Genomic DNA, 23,699 nt, shown 5'->3' with positions numbered 1-23,699 from the left:
TTGAAAACTGAAGATGTGATATCTTCTCTGTTCAGGCATAACCCAGACATTCCCACTGTCCAGGGGTCAGTAGCATAGAAAACTGGAGATGTGATATCCTCTCTGTTTAGGCATAACCCAGACATTCCCACTGTCCAGGGGTCAGTAGCATAGAAAACTGGAGATGTGATATCCTCTCTGTTCAGGCATAACCCAGACATTCCCACTGTCCAGGGGTCAGTAGCATAGAAAACTGGAGATGTGATATCTTCTCTGTTCAGGCATAACCCAGACATTCCCACTGTCCAGGGGTCAGTAGCATAGAAAACTGGAGATGTGATATCCTCTCTGTTCAGGCATAACCCAGACATTCCCACTGTCCAGGGGTCAGTAGCATAGAAAACTGGAGATGTGATATCCTCTCTGTTTAGGCATAACCCAGACATTCCCACTGTCCAGGGGTCAGTAGCATAGAAAACTGGAGATGTGATATCCTCTCTGTTTAGGCATAACCCAGACATTCCCACTGTCCAGGGGTCAGTAGCATAGAAAACTGGAGATGTGATATCCTCTCTGTTTAGGCATAACCCAGACATTCCCACTGTCCAGGGGTCAGTAGCATAGAAAACTGGAGATGTGATATCCTCTCTGTTCAGGCATAACCCAGACATTCCCACTGTCCAGGGGTCAGTAGCATAGAAAACTGGAGATGTGATATCCTCTCTGTTCAGGCATAACCCAGACATTCCCACTGTCCAGGGGTCAGTAGCATAGAAAACTGGAGATGTGATATCCTCTCTGTTCAGGCATAACCCAGACATTCCCACTGTCCAGGGGTCAGTAGCATAGAAAACTGGAGATGTGATATCCTCTCTGTTCAGGCATAACCCAGACATTCCCACTGTCCAGGGGTCAGTAGCATGAAACTAGGTTGGCGCTAAGGAAAAAAACTTAGTCGCCAAATCTAGGGGGGTCCGGCGGCATGCCCCCCCCCCCCCCCCCCCCCCCCCCCCGGATTTTTTTTTGATCCTAGATTGTCTGTGGTGCGTTTTGGGGCTATTTTCTGAGCAAAATTAAGACTATTTGTTTCTGAAATTAGCCCTTTTTGCTTGAAAAGTTTTCTTTGCTGGTGAGCTACTTGCTGACATTTTGCAGCCAATTTATTTGTTTACATAGACACCAGTGGCGTAGTGATAATGATACACTAACACCGTTAAACAGTTTTCGGTACATGTGGTATTTAGGTTTTAAACCACTAAAGCAGCCCGCCCATCTCGGAAGTAATTATACGACATTTTATAAAATCCAAACATTTTTTTTTGTTTTTGAAGAAATGCGTTAGAAATTACTAAGTCAGCATGAGACCGCCATTGCACGTCAAAAACCGTGAGACTCACGACGAAACCGTGAACCTTAACAGGTATAGACGTTTCTGATTCTGCATTCACGTCTGCACTATTTTAGACGTCCTCCGATCGCGAACCTAACATTTGGTCATTTCCTGAGTTTACATTATTCTGTCCGCTTTCTTTTCTAAAGAATTGTGTTAATTTCTGTTGCTTCGACTTTCCATTTTCGCTCGCAGCATCCATTTTTCCCAGAATCTGCAACTCACTTTCTAAATCGGTCTTTCAAGTCGCATAGAGACCGTAAAGGGAAGTAACTCTTATCTACTTTTTTAGCCAATCAAAATCGTTGTGTCTTGGGAAATTAGTTTATAGTGGCTATTAACTCCGCCCATCTGATTAAACGACAATTCCGTACTGGTCGATTCGATAACGTTGAATCATAACATCTATAGCATAGGTCATACACGGCACGCTTCAGTGATTCAGTCATCGCGTAAATAGCCAAGTAACCCAAATGTTAAAAAAGTCTGGTCGCAGTGTAAAGCTTGACCAATTAAGACATTAGCCATGTGGATTATCGACCTAGGCGGTCGTCATTATCCCCTGGGGCCTTTCCGGTGAGGATGTTATCTGTGTAATCTTAGCGATGTTTCTGGCGATTGATACGGCCTGAAAACAGGCATTTAGAGTGTGCATTTGTAAAGCATAGGGTCTATTTTTTCTCAATCGCCAATTTCATGAAAATCTTATTTTTAATCGCCAGCTAGGAATTGTAATCGCCAATGGCGATTTTGGCGATCGGTAACGCTAACGTAGATGAAAACTGGAGATGTGATATCCTCTCTGTTCAGGCATAACCCAGACATTCCCACTGTCCAGGGGTCAGTAGCATAGAAAACTGGAGATGTGATATCCTCTCTGTTCAGGCATAACCCAGACATTCCCACTGTCCAGGGGTCAGTAGCATAGAAAACTGGAGATGTGATATCCTCTCTGTTCAGGCATAACCCAGACATTCCCACTGTCCAGGGGTCAGTAGCATTTTAACCCTTTCCCACTCAGATGCAAAGTGAAAATGACTATGTGCAAACAGCATAAAACCAGAACAGCCTGTGAGTAACTTGCAGTCTGTTCAGGTTTTATGCTGTTTGCTGCTTATCAGTATCTAAGGGTTAAAAATGAAGCCTTTAAAACTTGAATTTAGTAAGAAAGGTCTTAAATAAAATTTAACCTTGTAAGGGACAACAAATGTAAAAATATGTATTTAAGTGGTAAAGGGTTAAGTTGTATGTGTATGATTCTTTAAAAACCACCCTGACAAAAACTATGTCTCTCAAAAACTGTGATGCTGTCAGTCACAAGGTTAGAAATATGAAATGTCCAGCAAGTATCAGGTTATAAGATACAGCTCAGCTTAGCTCTGCATTTATATTATTAGCCCCCCCCCCCCCCTCCCCTCCTCCAAAAAAATAAAAATAAAATAAATAAAAATCTTACTTTTTGGAATCAAATAAAATTTCCTGAACAGCTGGATAGCTTAAAAAAAATTAAGAACTTAAGACAAATAAAGTAAGGGAATCCATGTCTTCTTTTTCCTCTTGTTTATTAATTTTGCTAAGCTGTTTTCTTGTTAACATTCTAGAAGTCATATGTGTTTCCATTCATTATTAAACTGTCTCTGCTAATTTTGTTTGAATGATATTTGCTGATTTGTAAAATGGGAAAAGAACCATCACAAAAGCTGCTCAAAACAGTTGTGTCTTAGCTGAGCAACCTTATAGGGCCTCTTACTTATGGTGCCTTTACAGGTTTTAGTCACTATTTGGGAATATGACTTTTGCCAACAAATTTGTAATATTGTAACATTTTATCATTTATTGATAAGAAATTTAATAATAAATTTATCTGTCAAATGGAAATAAAATATTCAAAATGCTTTAGATCTACACCTAACAGCTTGATATCCAAACATCTGAAAATCAAACCTTTGATTGCAAATTTTATAACAGGATTTTGAGAAAAATATACTCTTTGCCCAGTTTGGGAATAGGACCAAGTAAAATCAGGCAAAAAAGCCATTGCTTAAAAAATGAAACCCAAGCATGTGTGCTCTAACATATGGATGTAAACTAAATCTGGATTTTTGTCACAATTTTGCAACCAAATACTTAGTGGTCCATATGTATTCAAGCATTAAATTGTTTGTTCACGCAAATCAGTACATATTATTTCTATTATATTAAAGGATAAACTTACACAAATTTGTGTTAGCATAAGCTGAATATTGTTACCAGTATTTATGCATTTGGTCTGTAATGGCTCCAAATGTGACAGATTTTTGTTTTGATTTTCCAGTAAAGAAGTGAGCCAGGTGAAAGAGAGGCTGTTTGTATCAGACAGTTTCAAGGATGTTCCTCTCCATCCATACATGGTAAGATTTGGGCATGCATAAACAAGGTCTTCACTTTAAAGTCGCCATGGTATAGTAGATATGCTGCTGGCCTAGCGACCACGAGGTCACAGGTTTGATCCCCACAATTCTTAACCTAAACATATCAAGTATTGGTTCTACCCAGACTTGATAGTTTCAAAAAGCCTTAGGCTTTCAATTCAATCAAGCTAAAAATTTTAGTCAGCACTTTAATTTTCAGAGCACTAGTCTATTAGGGTCAGCGGCTTGGCAGGATCACATGGATGGTTTTAAGGAGCATCGCATATGCTTTTCATTTTACCTGAATGATAATGTTTTACCAGTAATCATGTATCAATTAATTGTATGGGTTTGTAAATGTAACATCACTATTTTGACAACTGCTCCTCCAATTCATGCTGAGTAAACTATAGTTATTATCTATAACTTAATATAATTATTTTTGTTATATTTAATCAACTATGTCATGATATTTTTTCTGAAGAAAAAACGCAAGCCCAATTGGGATGGTGTCCACTAGCCCCAAAACAAAAGTGGGATTAGCACAAAGTTTGTTAATATTTTAAGGGTAGAGTGTGAAACTTGAAAATATTATATAAACGTTAAAGAACATACATCAAATTAACACTGAACCCTTGATTATTTTTGTTAACATTTTTTAGCTTGATTGCATAAACAGCTTATATTTGTTAAGGGGCTTTTTAGTCTGTGACCAGGGTAAAACCAGTTGTTGGTGTTTTGGGGATGGTCTTGTGAGAACTCTCCAATTGTAGATAAGAACCTGATCGCTAGACAGACACAATATCCACTGGCCCCATGTGAGAATGCTAAAAACTGTATATATATATAATCATTTGCTCATGGAAGTATTGAAATGGGTGAATACAATATATTTACAAACCATCGAAATAAAAATTAAATTAATATTTGTAAATATACAGCATATTTTTGGCCCGATTGGGAAAAATTAGTGCGCAAACGCCTGAAATTGGGAAAATTTGCATCATGAAATCTTCAAATTGGAAAATTGGTGTATTTTATTTTTTGCTAACAACTACTTTAAAAGTTAGAATTAGTGTTGTCAATCAGGGGTGGCGAAATCAAATGTCCGAGTTGCCCGAGTCGTACATTTGCTTGTCTGGGCAACTGATTTTTTTCAATTAAGTTGTCCGTGGACAACAAGTTTGTTAAAAGTCGGGTCCAGGTATACAAAAAAATACATTGTATTAAAGCCGTAATTAAGTTTTACAAAACCGGATGTTGACATGCGATTACATTGTCAGTGCAATTTGCAGAGCAATCAAGCTAAAATACGGGCACTCTCCTGCGCAGTGATCTCCCTTATTCTATAAGAGACCAGGAGCATGCCACATTTTAAACATTCGGCCCGACTGTTAGACAGTTTATTTTTACAATCAGACGGAAATAAAAAGTATCAAAGTAAGAAAATCAAAACAACGTCTACCTTGTTATTTAAGACGACTTTAATGGTAAAAATGGAACATTTAGTTTTTTTAAATCTTCAACAACGGAGCAGAAACCCGAAGCTTTCAGCAGTCCACCTCCCAAAAAAACTAAGAAAGATTATGATAAAAAATATGATCTAAGTAAATGCACCAGAACTTTTCAAGAAACTTGGCTCACAGATTTTCAATGGTTACCAGTTGATGATAATCAAATTGCTACCAGTAGCGGAGCAGAGCCTCAGTCTGATGAGGTTGACATATTGGACTAGTTTAATTTGTTAAGATTACGATGTACTTATGTTCAACACATGTTTTAATAACACTAGCTTTGCAAGATTAAAAGTTTTAGAAAGTCTCTATATTGTTTATCATATACTGCTATAATGAATGTACTATTGAAATACAACTATAAACAAAACTAGCAAATCATACTCATTTTAGTATATTCCACATTGTTTTACATTAATCAATAAATGCGTTTATAATTTATATAAACATTAACGGACAAGTGAAGTTCAGCAACGGACAAGTTAAATTTCCTAAATGGTTGTCCATGGACAAGTATAGTTTTTTGAGATTTCGCCACCCCTGTCAATATGCAAATATAATATTTACTTAGGTTCAACCCATACAGCTGCATTGGGAAATTAACTAAATATTGCATTTAATTAAAAAAAAAAAGTTTTCTTTATTTTTGGAAACCTTCAGTTGTTTTTTGTTTGGACAGCAATTGGGAAATTTATTGTTTTTCCCTGATTAAGTCCCCTTTTTCCAGTAGTTTATACAGAAGGAAAAAAAAATGCTGCTATGTATTTGAAACATCAGACATGTGTTGAATATAGACATTGTTATATTAAGCTTATTGAAGTGTTCATGTCCATGTTTCTTGGTTTATCTGTGACAATTATTTGTGCAAGAAAGAATTTTACTGCCATGCCTTTGATGATTCTATTCAATTTTTGTCAATTTGTATCATCATTTTGTATGTTTGTATCAATAATATAGAAAGTGTGATCTAATTATATTTTTACTCTGAACAATATTAATATATCATAAAAAAAGCATCCATTGGGTGTTTGAGGCCTGCTAATGCCTGATGTATCCATTTTACTGTCTATTTGTCAGGTCTCAAATCTCGAAAAGCTTGGATACACGGCGATGACGTCTGTGCAATTCTCCACTATTCCGAAGCTTATAGAGGGAGGCGACCTGCTAGTGAAGTCACAGACTGGTTCAGGAAAGACAATGGCGTATGCGATTCCCATTGTGGAGAACCTTGCGAGATTAAACCCAAAGTTAACGAGAGGAGACGGATGTAGGGTGGTTGTTTTGGTGCCCACACGAGAGGTGAGTTACAGGGCTCCACCTTGTTTGCATTTTGTCCGTATAATATTAAAAAGCCTCTAATTTTGGATATTTTTGGCTGCATGAAAAACTATCGTAACTATCTTTTTGAAAATGTACAGGAGAATCATAAATTGTTCTTTTTTTAAATACTTTTTTCAAAATATTTATTTAAATTTCATGAGGAAAAACTTGTAGCCGAACATAAGTTTACATAATGTAAAGTGTTAAATGTGGTGCCATTGGATCATTTTAAATCTGGATTGGGTATATGATGTCAATGTTTTCAGTCTTATTTTAACAAATATTTTATGTCTGGAAATAACTCAAATAAACCTAATAAAAGAGAGAAACAATAAATATTTATGATGAATTGAATTTTGTTTGTATTGCAGCTAGCTTTGCAGACATACGACGTTTTTGTGAAACTATTAAAGGTGAGGAATTGAAAGCATGGTGGAGTACAATTACTTCATTCTCATCAACCGACATCAACATTGGGAATGCCATTTTTGGGATAATAAAACAATGCAAAGAAAAGCAATGCAAAGTCTAATGAAGCAAAAGAATTGGTTACATTACAACATTTATTTGAGCAGAAAAAGTGGGAGAAAATTTATCTGACTAAGGAAAAGGTCAAAACAGTAAACAGTAAATTTATAAATAATTTATTTTGGTTTCTGTCTCTGGCTCAGTCTATATTATCATGAGTTTAATTTAGCCTGTTCAATTTCAATGTACTATCATGTTACTTGTTGTTTTCTGTTTCAGCCGTTCACATGGATTGTGCCAGGTTGCATTATGGGTGGAGAAAAACGGAAAGCGGAAAAAGCTAGGTTTGTGTGCCGCTATCTATCAGGGCATTATAAGTAGTTAAAAAATTGCAGCCATACAGAATTAAAAATCCATGGTGAATTCCAAACTGATCAACATAAACTTCTCCGTATTCAACGCTTATCCTAGTATTCTATTTATCCCATTATTTTTTCAACGTGACATTTAACATAAATAGATCTAATAACCTTAACAATAATTTTAATTCATTCTTAAAAGCGCTTAAAATCTAACGAATGTAACCATGCATAGTGATATAGAATGTATTTGTTCTGGTACGCAAAATAGTCTTTAAAAAATTCACTTAAAAACTGTAAGACGAGAAAAAACATCACCATATGCCTCGATTCAATTTTACGCAGCATGCAAATTGTAACACATAAAGACCGCGAAAACAAGATTTTATTCATTTTATTTTCGAAAGAAAATGAACAAAACCCAATATGGCGGTGATTGCTCCTGACAAAATAATGTTGATGTCAAGATACATGTGCATGTAAATTTACACACAGAGTCGTTCTAAACATAAATTATCAAAAATAAATTATACTCGCCTTACTTGTTAATGGACGATGCAGATTTTGATGGTGTCTAGATCTAGCCTTCTATTAGACTCGGCTTTGAAACACTGGTTGCAAACGGGTTATTCTTACTGAATAGACTTTCTTTGATAAAATAACAAAGACAAAGTTTATTCATCAAAGAAAATACACTTACGTTAACATACATCGAAAAGCATAACAATTCGAGTAGACTACTGAACCAAAATACACACCCTGTCACCCATCAGTATGTTCTACACACATAATTTCAAATCCAATTCCAAATAGGCACGCACATTCTGAAAATCAATAACACGAATAAGCTAGATCTACACGTAGATCTAAATCCTTCGTTTCACAGGTTCCATCCGAGGTAAGTAGTCAATAGAATATGCACTTTTTCATAATAAACTCCACGATACATTAACACAAAAAAAATGCGCGTCTTCAATATTTTATTCCCAGACATTGCATAGTTTTTTTGTGTACACCTAAAGATGACATCACCAAAATGACGCAATAAGTATGTCATTTTATGATGCCATCAATCAGCTGATTCATTATACAGAAGGCGAAAAATTATGTCCATCGACTAGATCTTAAGGTTGAAGGTCGTATTTAAAATTTTAAAGCTAAAGTTTTCTCGACTCTAGAGTTTTCTTATGAAAAATCATTCAGTGGTCGAATAAAAAGTAGTCCGTGCACGCGACAGGTATATTCAACAAGGTGGGAGACAGGCTAGTTTATTTCATATGGTGTTATACCGTCAATGTCGGTATAAAAATGGGATAAAAATTTGTGTCTCCAAATGGGGTGATTTAACCAACAGTTAACAGTCTGTGTCCAGAAATAGACATATTGTATATATAAGACTTGCTGTTCCCAGGTCACAATTGATCTGACAATAAATTTTTAAGATTTGTGCAAATAACATTAATCATATGCATTTTTAGCTCATCTATTTTTTGAAAAAAAATTATGAGCTATTGTCATCACCTTGGCGTCAGCGTCGGCGTCGGCGTCGGCGTCCGGTTAAGTTTTGCGTTTAGGTCCACTTTTCTCAGAAAGTATCAATGCTATTGCATTCAAACTTGGTACACTTACTTACTATCATGAGAGGACTGGGCAGGCAAAGTTAGATAACTCTGGCGTGCATTTTGACTGAATTATGTGCCCTTTTTATACTTAGAAAATTGAAAATTTTGGTTAAGTTTTGCGTTTAGGTCCACTTTTTTCAGAAAGTATCAATGCTATTGCATTCAAACTTGGTACACTTACTTACTATCATGAGGGGACTGGGCAGGCAAAGTTAGATAACTCTGGCGTGCATTTTGACAGAATTATGTGCCCTTTTTATACTTAGAAAATTGAAAATTTTGGTTAAGTTTTGTGTTAAGGTCCATTTTATTCCTTAAGTATCAAAGCTATTGCTTTCATACTTGCAACACTTACTAACTACCGTAAGGGGACTGTGCAGGCAAAGTTATGTAACTCTGACTGGCATTTGGACGGAATTATGGGCCCTTTATACTTAGAAAATTGAAAGTTTGGTTAAGTTTTGTGTTTTGGTCCACTTTACCCCTAAAGTATCATAGATATTGCTTTCATACTTGGAACACTCGCAAACTATCATAAGGGTACAGTAAAAGGACAAGTTGCATAACTCTGGATGTCATTTTTACGGAATTATGGCCCTTTTTTGACTTAGTAACTTTGAATATATGGTTAAATTTTGTGTTTCGATCCACTTTACTTCTTAAGTATCAAGGCTATTGCTTCCAAACTTCAAATACTTTCATGCTATCATGAGGTTACTGTACCTGGCAAGTTGAATTTTACCTTGACCTTTGAATGACCTTGACTCTCAAGGTCAAATTATTAAATTTCTCTAAAATTGCCATAACTTCTTTATTTATGATTAGATTTGATTGATACTTTGACAAAACTACTCTTACCTGACATACCACAATAGACTCCACCCAAACCATCACCCGTGCCCCCCCCCCCCCCCCCCCCCAACCCCCCCCCCTATTTTTTTTTTTTTATTTTTTTTTTTAAGATCATCTCACAAATGACCACCACACCCTCACACTATACCCCCCCCCCCACCCCCTCCGCAATTTTTTTTAAACGGTTAAAAAACAAAACTATTTATTTTGATTATTTTATGTTTGAAATACCGTCCAACCATCGCACCCAAGAATCCCCCCCCCCCCTTATTTTTTTATTATTTTTTTTTTTAAGATCATCTCACAAATTACCACCACACCCTCACACTATACCCCCCACCTCACCCCCCCCATTTTTTTTTTATGAAACGGTTAAAAAACACAAATATTTATTTTTATTATTTTATGTTTGAAATACCGTCCAACCATCGCACCCAAGAATCCCCCCCCCACCCCCCCACCCCCCCCCCCCCCCCCCACCCTCCCCCACCCCCGATTTTTTTTTTCCTTTTTTTCGCATTTTTGGAAGAAAATGTAATAAATGTCCACACCCCCACACAATGCACCGCTCTTCACTCCACCCCTCCCTCCTTTGTGATTGAAAATGAGAGTCCCTTCACCTTTAAAAAAGAAAATAGATGAGCGGTCTGCACCCGCAAGGCGGTGCTCTTGTTTTCCAATGATTTGTCCATCATAAAAAGAGCTGCACCACTCGCTAATGGGTCTTATGCCATATGCAGCCAGTGTAGCTCTAGACCAGCCTGGTCAATCGCAAAGTTAGATCAGGTGCAACACTGTCTGCGAGTAATTTGTAGGAGGTAAGATAAGATTGGCATCTATATATTGTACAAATGTTGTTTTTCAGGTTGAGGAAAGGCATCAACATACTGATTGCGACCCCAGGCAGACTAATTGATCACATAGAAAGCACAGCCAACATGAGACTGGACACAATCAAGTGGCTCATATTAGATGAAGCAGACAGGTATGTGACATTATATATCACATACAGAGCACAGCCAACATGAGACTGGACACAATAAAGTGGCTCATATTAGATGAAGCAGACAGGTTTGTGACATTATATATCATATAGAGAGTACAGCCAACATGAGACTGGACACAATCAAGTGGCTCATATTAGATGAAGCAGACAGGTTTGTGACATTATATATCACATAGAGAGCACAGCCAACATGAGACTGGACACAATCAAGTGGCTCATATTAGATGAAGCTGACAGGTATGTGACATTATATATCACATAGAGAGCACAGCCAACATGAGACTGGACACAATCAAGTGGCTCTTATTAGATGAAGCAGAAAGGTATGTGACATTATATATCACATAGAGAGCACAGCAAACATGAGACTGGACACAATCAAGTGACTCATATTAGATGAAGCAGACAGCTATGTGACATTATATATCACTTAGAGAGCACAGCCAACATGAGACTGGACACAATCAAGTGGCTCATATTAGATGAAGCAGACAGCTATGTGACATTATATATCACATAAAGAGCACAGCCATCATGAGACTGGACACAATCAAGTGGCTCATATAAGATGAAGCAGACAGGTTTGTGACATTATTTATCACATAGAGAGTACAGCCAACATGAGACTGGACACAATCAAGTGACTCATATTAGATGAAGCAGACAGGTATGTGACATTATATATCACTTAGAGAGCACAGTCAACATGAGACTGGACACAATAAAGTGGCTCATATTAGATGAAGCAGACAGGTTTGTGACATTATATATCATATAGAGAGTACAGCCAACATGAGACTGGACACAATCAAGTGGCTCATATTAGATGAAGCAGACAGGTTTGTGACATTATATATCACATAGAGAGCACAGCCAACATGAGACTGGACACAATCAAGTGGCTCATATTAGATGAAGCTGACAGGTATGTGACATTATATATCACATAGAGAGCACAGCCAACATGAGACTGGACACAATCAAGTGGCTCTTATTAGATGAAGCAGAAAGGTATGTGACATTATATATCACATAGAGAGCACAGCAAACATGAGACTGGACACAATCAAGTGACTCATATTAGATGAAGCAGACAGCTATGTGACATTATATATCACTTAGAGAGCACAGCCAACATGAGACTGGACACAATCAAGTGGCTCATATTAGATGAAGCAGACAGCTATGTGACATTATATATCACATAAAGAGCACAGCCATCATGAGACTGGACACAATCAAGTGGCTCATATAAGATGAAGCAGACAGGTTTGTGACATTATTTATCACATAGAGAGTACAGCCAACATGAGACTGGACACAATCAAGTGACTCATATTAGATGAAGCAGACAGGTATGTGACATTATATATCACTTAGAGAGCACAGTCAACATGAGGCTGGACACAATCAAGTGGCTCATATTAGATGAAGCAGACAGCTATGTGACATTATATATCACATAGAGTGTACAGCCAACATGAGACTGGACACAATCAAGTGACTCATATTAGATGAAGCAGACAGGTATGTGACATTATATATCACATAGAGAGTACAGCCAACATGAGACTGGACACAATCAAGTGGCTCATATTAGATGAAGCAGACAGGTATGTGACATTATATATCACATAGAGAGTACAGCCATCATGAGACTGGACACAATCAAGTGGCTCATATTAGATGAAGCTGACAGGTATGTGACATTATATATCACATAGAGAGCACAGCCAACATGAGACTGGACACAATCAAGTGGCTCATATTAGATGAAGCAGACAGCTATGTGACATTATATATCACATAGAGAGTACAGCCAACATGAGACTGGACACAATCAAGTGGCTCATATTAGATGAAGCTGACAGGTATGTGACATTATATATCACATAGAGAGTACAGCCATCATGAGACTCTATGTATATCACATAGAGAGTACAGCCTACATGAGACTGGACACAATCAAGTGGCTCATATTGGATGAAGCAGACAGGTATGTGACATTATATATCACATAGAGAGTACAGCCATCATGAGACTGGACACAATCAAGTGGCTCATATTAGATGAATTATACAGGCTTCTTCTTAGAGCATATTTATTGACTGCTGCATCAATTTAAACATATTTATTTGAAGCTAAATTGCTTCAAAGGCCTTCAGATTGTAGATACACTACAGAATAACCAGTAGTAATTTTGTATGGGGACATTTTAAGAATGCTCCGTAAGTTTAGATTGAATGTGGGTACTTTTGGTTGCAGGGTAAACACCATGTCCACTACATCATTTAAACCTCATAGTTCTAAATGACTGCTGGTCAAGCAATAATACTTATGTTTCTTTGTCTTTAATGAATATTCATGTATCACATCAGAATATTTTGGTATAGTTTGTCACTATGAATCTGATACTTAAACCATAAATTACGCACTTGGATGGTTTCTTTTGTTTGTATTAAATTACCTTCGTGCACATGTTTCATATGTTTATGGAGTATATAACAGTACATATATTGCGATACTTATCCATCGGTTTAACTCAATTTCAGTATGGAAACTAATGGTTTAATTTATTCATGCATAAAGGTTAATAAAAGGTCAATTTTGTCAATGCTAATGTAAAGACAACAGAACTAACATTATGGTAGAGAGAGGCTTTATTTGGGTCGCTTGCATCGTATATGTTTAACTGTAAGGTTGCTTATGTATAAATATTATTGATAATATTACAGCTGAATTGTTGTGACATGTTACAGGTTGTTAGACCTGGGTTTTGAAGATAAGGTAGCAAAGATTATCAAGGCCATAGATGAGCACAAAACTGAGAGACAAACAGTCCTCCTGTCCGCTACACTCACAGCTGGTATGATAGAAAAATGACGTGCTTCATGTGAAAATGATTCTTATGGCATATGGGGCCATCGTAGCTCCACATCAGCCTTTGCAATTTCACTGTTTGGTCTGAAATTTTAAGGTCCTAATATATACCTCAACTTCAAAATTATTAGCAATCAGTCATTGCAAGTTTAAAGGTACAATCTTACATTTCTTTGTAAAGGAATTCTTTTTACCAATCATGTCTGGCTTTGTACAGTAATTTATGCACTGATTTTGTTTTACTAAATAAGCTTAATTGAAAATTTTTGACAATGCCTAACAGCTAGAAAATCACCTTTGCAAGTTTATGTTTATATTTAATATGTTCCAAGCTATGGAAAAACAGGGCTTAATGCATGCCCATGAATTGTCTTCCCAGATTAGCCTGTGCACATAAGGAACGACACTTTCTTGTCTTCCCAGATTAGCCTGTGCACATAAGGAACGACACTTTCTTGTCTTCCCAGATTAGCCTGTGCACATAAGGAACAACACTTTCTTGTCTTCCCAGATTAGCCTGTGCACATAAGGAACGACACTTTCTTGTCTTCCCAGATTAGCCTGTGCACATAAGGAACGACACTTTCTTGTCTTCCCAGATTAGCCTGTGCACATAAGGAACGACACTTTCTTGTCTTCCCAGATTAGCCTGTGCACATAAGGAACGACACTTTCTTGTCTTCCCAGATTAGCCTGTGCACATAAGGAACGACACTTTCTTGTCTTCCCAGATTAGCCTGTGCACATAAGGAACGACACTTTCTTGTCTTCCCAGATTAGCCTGTGCACATAAGGAACGACACTTTCTTGTCTTCCCAGATTAGCCTGTGCACATAAGGAACGACACTTTCTTGTCTTCCCAGATTAGCCTGTGCACATAAGGAACGACACTTTCGATCTGGACTAGATTTTTATTAGAAGAGTCTTCCTTTAAACAAAATAATTCTATAAAAGCGAAAAAGTGTCATCCCTGATTAGCCTAATCTGGAACAACACTTAAGAAAAATGCACCATTTTCACGGAGTGTTGCTCATATATTTAATACTTTATTTCGTCATGCAATGCCAGGAGTGGAAAGGCTGGCAGGCATGTCATTGAAGAATCCAGACCGAGTAGCTGTGGACACACAGTCGTCAAACAAACCATCAACGAAATCTCTCGGATCAAAATCTCAAGAATCCTTGGCAAACAAAACTCAAAGTGTCGACAGTAAATCAACAGAGAAGCCCATGGAACTGAATGAAAACTTTGCTCTTCCTGAAAATCTGAAGCAGTATTTTATTGTGTCCCCTTGTAAACTGCGATTGGTCGTACTACTAACACTGATACTTTCAAAGTGTAAGGTATGTTGAATGTGATTTTTTAGCTCACTTGATTGCTCAGGTGAGCTTTTGTGACCGGTCTTTGTCTGTCGTCCGTCCGTCCGTCCGTTAACATTTGTTCGTAAACACTCTAGAGGCCACATTTATTGTCCGATCTTCATGAAACTTGGTCAGAATCTTCGTCCCAATGAAATTTCGGTCGAGTTCGAAACTGGGTCATGCCGGGTCAAAAACTAGGTCAAAAAAAAGAAAAAACACTGTAGAAGTCACATTTCATGCCAAATCTTCATGTAACTTTGTCAAAATGTTTGTCTTACTGATATGTTGGTTGAGTTCAAAAGTGGTTCTGGTCCGTTGAAAAACATTGTCGCCAGTGGGTGGGGCAGTTTTCCTTATTTGGCTATAGAGAAACCTTGTATACACTCTGGAAGTCACAATTTTTGCCCAATCATCATGAAAGTTGGTCAAAACATTGGTTTTATTGATTTCTCCGTCGAGTTCAAAAATGGTCCAGATCGGTGAAAAAACATGGCCGCCAGTGGGCGGGGCATTTTTCTCTATATGTATATAGTGAAAACATGTCAACACTCTAGAAGTCACATTTTTGGCCCAATTTTCAAGAAATTGGTCAAAACATTGGTTTTATTGATTTCTCCGTCGAGTTCAAAAATGGTCCAGATCGGGGGAAAAACATGGCCGCCAGTGGGCGGGGCATTTTTCTCTATATGTATATAGTGAAAACATGTCAACACTCTAGAAGTCACATTTTTGGCCCAATTTTCAAGAAATTTTGTCAGAACTTTTGTTTCCTAGATACGTGAGTTAAGTTTGAAAATGGTTCCGGTCTGTTGAAAAACATGGTTGCCATGGGGACTGGGCAGTTTTCCTTATATTTATATAGTAAAAAGGCTTGCAAACAATCATGAATTAAGTTCATGTAACATGCGAGACAACTCTTCTAAATATTGCATTTAAGTTTACAGTAGTAACTCCCCTTTGATTATTAATGTTTTCATAATAATACAGTCTAGTTGTGTTTCATTTATGTGTTAATTGTTATAACTTTCATATTTGGTATGCATGTGTATATGGACAAGGCCTTTCCTTACGCACAAATTTTTTTAGCCCTGTGACCTTGACCTTGAACTTAGGGTCCGCGTTTAGGTTTCGAAATCTGCGTTTAGGTTTTCGAAAAATGCTCATAACTTCTATGTCCCTTGAGATATAACCTTCATATTTGGTATGCATGTGTATATTGACAAGGCCTTTCCATATGCACACATTTTTTTTCCCTGTGACCTTGACCTTGAACTTAGGGTCCGCGTTTAAATTTCAAAATCTGCGTTTAGGTTTCGAAAAATGCTCATAACTTCTATGTCCCTTGGGATATAACCTTCATATTTGGTATGCATGTGTATATGGACAAGGCCTTTCCATACGATCTAATTTTTTTACCCCTGTGACCTTGACGTTGAACTTAGGGTCCATGTTTAGGTTTCGAAATCTGTGTTTAGGTTTTGAAAATGCTCATAGCTTCTATGTCCCTTGAGATATAACCTTCATATTTGGTATGCATGTGTATATGGACAAGGCCTTTCCATATGCACACAATTTTTTACCCCTGTGACCTTGACCTTGAACTTAGGGTCCGCGTTTAGGTTTCGAAATCTGTGTTTAGGTTTCAAAAAATGCTCATAACTTCTATGTCCTTGAGATATAACCTTCATATTTGGTATGCATGTTTATATGGCCAAGGCCTTTCCATACGCAATTTGACCCCTCTGACCTTGACCTTGAACTTAGGGTCAGCATTTAGGTTTCGAAATCTGCGTTTAGGTTTCGAAAAATGCTATAACTTCTATCAAAGCGTTTATAGAGGGCATAATGTCATCCTATGGTGACAGCTCTTGTTTTTAGCTCGCCTGATTGCTCAGGTGAGCTTTTGTGAATGGTCTTTGTCCGTTGTCCGTCCGTCCATATTTGTTCGTAAACACTCTAGAGGCCACATTTATTGTCCAATCTTCATGAAACTTGGTCAGAAGATTTGTCCCAATGATATCTCGATCGAGTTTGAAACTGGGTCATGCTGGGTCAAAAACTAGGTCACTAGGTAAAAAAAAAAAAAAGCTTGTAAACACTGTAGAAGTCACATTTAATGCCCAATCTTCATGTTACTTTGTCTATATGTCTGTCTTAATGATATGTTGGTTGAGTTCAAAAGTGGTTCCGGTCCATTGCAAAACATGGCCGCCAGTGGGCGGGGCAGTTTTCCTTATATGGCTATTGAGAAATCTTGTAAACACTCTAGAAGTCACAATTTTTGCCCAATCATCATGAAAGTTGATCAAAACATTGGTTTTATGGATATGTCGGACGAGTTCGAAAATGGTCCAGATCAGTGAAAAAACATGGCCGCCAGTGGGCGGGGCATTTTTCTCTATATGTTTATAGTGAAAACATGTTAACACTCTAGAAGTCACATTTTTTGCCCAATTTTCATGAAATTTGGTCAGAACATTTGTTTCCTTGATACGAGAGTTGAGTTGTAAAATGGTTCCGGTCAGTTGAATAACATGGCTGCCGGGGGGGGGGGGGGGGGGGGCGGGGCAGTTTTCTTATATTTATATAGTAAAAAAAAAGCTTGTGAACACTCTAGAAGTCACATTTTTTGCCCAATCATCATGAATCTTGGTGAATAGATTTGTTTTATATATATCTCAGATGAGTTTGCAATGGTCCCTATGGGTCAATAAACATGGCTGTCAGGGGGGTGGGGCAGTTTTCCTTATGTGACTATATAGAGAGAAACCTTGTGATCGAACACTATAGAAGTCTCATTTTTTGCCTAATCATCCTGAAACTTAGTCAATACATTAGTTTTATTGATTTCTTGGACAAGTTGGAAAATGGCTCAGATCGGTGAAACACACTTTTTAGCTCACCTGATTGCTCAGGTGAGGTTTAAGGATTGGTCTTTGTCCTCTGTCCGTCCGTCCACATTTGGTTTGTTAACACTCTAGCATTCACATTTCTCAAGCATTCTTTCTCAAAGTTGCTGAAAGATCTCAGTCAAGTTTGATGATGAGCAAAATCACATAAATAATGCCAAAATTATTGCCCTTAGATTGTCCAAATTTTCATTATGTTATATTAATCCTTGTAAGCAAAGTTAGATATTTGGTAAGGGGGGTCAACACAAAATAAAGGTAACCATTTCAAATCTTACAAAAACACTCCCTATGCCAGAGTTTTGGTTCAATAATGATGAAACTTGACCAGGATGTTTGTCTGGTCAATATCTAGGTCATGTTTGACATTAGGTAAAGATTGAATGAACCGACTCCTCTCAGGTGAGCGAACTAGGGCCATCTTGGCCCTCTTGTTTTTTAAAATGTTCATTTGAGTACAAGTAAAATATTTTCCAGGTTTATTTTTTACAGTTATTCACTGAATATTTCTTTTTACTGGTACAATTAACATTTTTTAATCACATTATTGGGCAGTTACCCATAAATTGTCTAATAACTTACCAGACATTGAATGTTTCATTTTCATTTTTCACATTATACTGTTTTATTTTAAAATGTGTGTTGTAGTTTTAGATAAAATTAAAGTTTAAATAGAATAAGTAAGTTGGAAAATTATGTATTGATATGATAAATGAAGCATTTGTTAGTAAAATATAACAAGAAAAAATAAACTTAATACATATAATCAATTAAACTTTCAGAAAAACAACAAGATGAAAATGATTGTGTTTGCCTCCACACAAGATGGCGTAGAATTTCTGTACAGACTGGTACGCTTTCTGACCACAGAAAACTCTGCAGACAGCGATGTTGAAGAGGAAGATGCTAAAACCAGTCTAGATCTCTTTAGGTTACATGGTGATATGTCTCAGAAGGTAGAGTGTAACCTATTAGCTGTTTTGACTAAAAAATATTTTTGTATCATTAATTGATTTATTTATTGAATATTGAAATCTGTTAAGATCTTAAATTTTTATGTGTTTTAATGTAACTTCAAAAGTTAAGACTTGCTCTCGTGGTTTCGTTGTCTTATGAATGCTCGCCACATATGTTATAAGACACATTTTTGCTTTACGTGACTAGATTTACTTGTTTGTTCCCAGGACCGTTCTTCCACGTACCAAGATTTCTGTACGACCAAGTCAGGTGTGCTGCTGTGTACTGATGTGGCAGCCCGTGGCCTTCACCTGCCATATGTGGATTGGGTTGTACAGTACTCATGCCCTGCAGGCGTCACAGATTACATCCATAGGTACAGTGTTGTATTTATAGTATTTAGTTTAGATTGTAATCTTCCTCTTCTGTTCTTTGATTGGGTTGTACAGTACTCATGCCCTGCAGGCGTCACAGATTACATCCATAGATATGTGTGATATAATTTTGGTTTGAATCTGTTTATCAAAAATTGGGAAATCCCTGGAGGGAAATAGAAAACATTGAGATAGGATAACACTAGATTGGGTTGTAGAGTGCTGCTGTCCTGTAGGTGTCACATATTACATCCATAGGTCTGGTATTGTATTTGAGCCTTGTTCTGTGAAGTGGGGGGTTAATGCATGTGGGTCAAGTTTCATCCCAGATTAGCCTGTGCAGTCGTCAGTGACATCACTTTCCGCCTTTACTGGATTTTTGTTAAGAAGAGTATTCCTTTAAATGCAAAATACAACAAAAGCAGACAGTGTCATCCCTGATTAGCGTTTGTTGACTGCACAGGCTAATCTGGGACGATGCATTAAACCCCCTTTTCACAGAGCCAGGCTCATTTATAATGTTTAGTTCACATATAATTTTAAATAAAATAGTGTAATCTTCACCTGCCATTTGTGGATTGGGTTGTACAGTAAATACATAGAGGATATTTGTTGGATTCGGTGGATTAACGATTTTAATTCACGAGTGATCATAGAAAATAATATTTTCACGAGTGGCGCAAGTGACAAGTGGCCACGAGTGAAAATATATTTTTTCTATGATCACGAGTGAATTAAAATCGATATTCCACTGAATCCAACAATTTTTTTTTAATTTTATGCCTTTTCTTAGTTTATATACATTGTTAAAGTGTTTAACTAAAGAATTTCGATGAAATAATGACGTCATTTCGTCAAAAAATGACGTCATTTCACAGTTAACAGATAATTTTCATTGTTTGAAACAGTGAAATTATCAGTTTTAATTCACTGATATTTCTCTATAAACCACCAGAAAGCATAAAATAAAAAACTGTAATCTTCACCTGCCATTCGTGGATTGGGTAGTACAATATTCCTGTCATGCAGGCGTCACAGATTACATCCTTAGGTTGCATATAATTTCGTTGATATTTATATAGGTTCTATAATAAGGTTGCATATCATTTTTGTTAAAATCCTCTTTATTAATGGGGAAATATTTTATTTATTTATTTTTTAATAAGGGAATGCTCTGGAGAGAACTATTGGGCCCCATTTTCTCAAAAATAATAATAATCCTTGTTTGAGAATTTCTGGCTTATTTCACTAACAACATTTGTTCATATTTGTATAATTTTTAATTTTATTTTGATGTACAAAATAGCATTTATATTTTTAAGTGCACGTATAATGTTAAATTAAAGCTAATCATCTAATTAAAATGAATATTTTACACCTGCACTATGAACAGAGTGAGCTTTAGCTAATCTTGTAAAACCCAAATTTTTGTGAAAATGGGGTCAGAATACTGCTTCATTTTTTTTTTGCTCTCCCCCATGTGTTTGCTATTCCAGACTAGTCAACTCAAAAAGGTTGCGAATTCCTATTTGGATTGAGCAAATTATTTAACAATTTTATAAGACTTGTCTTGCTCTACAACCTGACCTTTTAAGCACCACCCTTACTTCTGGTTATCCTAAATCTGTTCTTTAACACAAAGTTTATGACAGCTTTAAATCTCAGACTTTGCTTCAATTGGAAGTGTTAACCAATCAGAATGCTTGTAACAGTTGATCTTCTATTGACGTGGTTTGAATGTTTCACTTAAAAAGACAATTACATTTTTCATATTTTTCATTGAATCATGTTGAAATTGATTTTATATGCAAAGGTATAACTGAATTACTGTTAAAGACAGAATATCCAAAATAAACAAACAAATCAAATACTTGTATAAATAGGTGTTTAAATTTTACCCCACCCCCCTCCCCCTCATGGTTAAATCTAAACGAAAAGCAGCTATGAACAGGTATCTTTTCTCCCAGTCTGTTTGTTGCTCATCAGTATCTAAGGGTTGGACAAGGAGCCTTTAAAACTTAAATCTAGTAAGAAAACTCTTAAATTATTAAATTTAACTTTTTTTAAGGAACTACAAATGTGTCAAAATATGTATCTAAGTGGTAGAGGGTTAATTACAATTCTTCAACATTTTTTCAGGGTTGGAAGGACAGCCCGCGCTGGTAATGCTGGCAACGCCATCACGTTCATGCTTCCCTCAGAAATAGATTTCGTGAAGCACCTGAACCAGAAGAGCATCAGGTATGTAGTGTTCATTGAAATCCAAAACAATACATGAAACCAGCAACTTTTCATTTTTTCTGTTCAGAAATTAAGCTAGTTTGTGGCATATATGTAAGCATGATTTTACAAGTGGAGAGCGAAGTATAGGTGTGATTTTTTGTAAACAAGTATGTAACACTTTAAATTGACTTGTTCATAGATTTTTTGATTTTTTTTAAATGTTATTTATGAATATACTAACAAATCTGTAATAATCATTACTATTTAAAATGGTTTTTAATTATTATGACAAGGAAAAGCTAGCGCACAACCATTTCACTTCTTAGGCTTTTGAAGTATTATGTAGCTTGTAAAGATGTGTGCTTACTTCATGTGTTTTGTGATGAAGATATGTATTGTATTAACATCTAACCTGTGTACAACTGGATACGGCGATGTGACTAACTGATCTTTGTTTGAATACACTCTGTGTGATATGTCATTTACTGAACCACCCCTACAGACTGTTTTACTAGTACAATGTGGTTACATGTATACAATCCGTTCCAAGACAACACCAGTATTAGTGACACAAGTGATGACCATTTCAAGATTAGATGTCCATGCAATTGCTTTTTTGATTGGTACATGTAGAATAAGCGGTATTAATAACTTAATTTAAAGACTAATAACAATTTAAAACAAAAACAAACAAAAATGACAGAGATATGCAATTGTTACATGAATACATTTTAAGTAATTTTTGGGGTCACTCATTTATTTTTAGTAGTGGAACAATTCATATATTAGCCATGCTGTGGTAAAACAGGGCTTAATGCATATGCATAAATAGTTGTGCAGGCTAACCTGGGACAACTTTTTACACAAATGCATTAAACTCAGTTTTCCAACAGGGAGGCTCATGTATATATTTTGCTGTTTATTTGCCCATTGCCAGTATCACAGAGATGAAGGTTGGGGAGATACTGCAGGACGTCATCAAACTGGTTCCCTTCCTACCTGGCATGGAGGACTCCAAGGTATGTAGTAGTATATCAAACTGGTTCCCTTCCTATCTGGCATGGAGGACTCCAGGGTATGTAGTAGTATATCAAACTGATTCCCTTCCTATCTGGCATGGAGGACTCCAAGGTATGTAGTAGTATATCAAACTGGTACCCTTCCTACCAGGCATAGAGGACACCAAGGTATGAAGTAGTATATCAAACTGGTTCCCTTCCTATCTGGCATGGAGGACTCCAAGGTATGTAGTAGTATATCAAACTGATTCCCTTCCTATCTGGCATGGAGGACTCCAAGGTATGTAGTAGTATATCAAACTGGTTCCCTTCCTACCAGGCATGGAGGACTCCAAGGTATGTAGTAGTTTATCAAACTGGTACCCTTCCTACCAGGTATGGAGGACTCCAAGGTATGTAGGTATGTAGTAGTATATCAAACTGGTTCCCTTCCTACCAGGTATGGAGGACTCCAAGGTATGTAGTAGTATATCAAACTGGTACCCTTCCTACCAGGCATGGAGGACTCCAAGGTATGTAGTAGTATATCAAACTGGTTCCCTTCCTACCAGGTATGGAGGACTCCAAGGTATGTAGTAGTATATCAAACTGGTACCCTTCCTACCAGGCATAGAGGACACCAAGGTATGTAGTAGTATATCAAACTGGTTCCCTTCCTATCTGGCATGGAGGACTCCAAGGTATGTAGTAGTATATCAAACTGATTCCCTTCCTATCTGGCATGGAGGACTCCAAGGTATGTAGTACTATATAAAACTGGTTCCCTTCCTACCAGGCATGGAGGACTCCAAGGTATGTAGTAGTTTATCAAACTGGTTCCCTTCCTATCTGGCATGGAGGACTCCAAGGTATGTAGTAGTATATCAAACTGGTACCCTTCCTACCAGGCATGGAGGACTCCAAGGTATGTAGTAGTATAGCAAACTGGTTCCCTTCCTACCAGGCATGGAGGACTCCAAGGTATGTAGTAGTATATCAAACTGGTTCCCTACCTACCAGGCATGGAGGACTCCAAGGTATGTAGTAGTATATCAAACTGGTTCCCTTCCTACCTGGCATGGAGGACTCAAAGGTAT

General features: G+C 37.0%; 1 protein-coding gene across 1 annotated transcript in view; it reads left to right on the top strand.

The window, feature by feature from the left end:
* LOC127833450 (probable ATP-dependent RNA helicase DDX31) overlaps positions 1-23,699 on the top strand; it is a 36,918-nt gene that overhangs the window by 4,447 nt on the left and 8,772 nt on the right. The window contains exons 3-13 of the mRNA XM_052358721.1: positions 3,684-3,759; positions 6,351-6,572; positions 6,965-7,006; positions 7,341-7,405; positions 10,760-10,879; positions 13,660-13,766; positions 14,849-15,123; positions 18,833-19,006; positions 19,235-19,383; positions 21,521-21,622; positions 22,542-22,623. Coding sequence (XP_052214681.1) covers positions 3,684-3,759; positions 6,351-6,572; positions 6,965-7,006; positions 7,341-7,405; positions 10,760-10,879; positions 13,660-13,766; positions 14,849-15,123; positions 18,833-19,006; positions 19,235-19,383; positions 21,521-21,622; positions 22,542-22,623 — 1,414 coding nt within the window. The remainder of the gene's footprint in view (positions 1-3,683; positions 3,760-6,350; positions 6,573-6,964; positions 7,007-7,340; positions 7,406-10,759; positions 10,880-13,659; positions 13,767-14,848; positions 15,124-18,832; positions 19,007-19,234; positions 19,384-21,520; positions 21,623-22,541; positions 22,624-23,699) is intronic.

Source organism: Dreissena polymorpha, chromosome 6 (assembly GCF_020536995.1).
Source record: "Dreissena polymorpha isolate Duluth1 chromosome 6, UMN_Dpol_1.0, whole genome shotgun sequence".
NCBI lineage: Eukaryota > Metazoa > Mollusca > Bivalvia > Myida > Dreissenidae > Dreissena > Dreissena polymorpha.
This window is presented reverse-complemented; position numbering and strand designations above follow the sequence as displayed.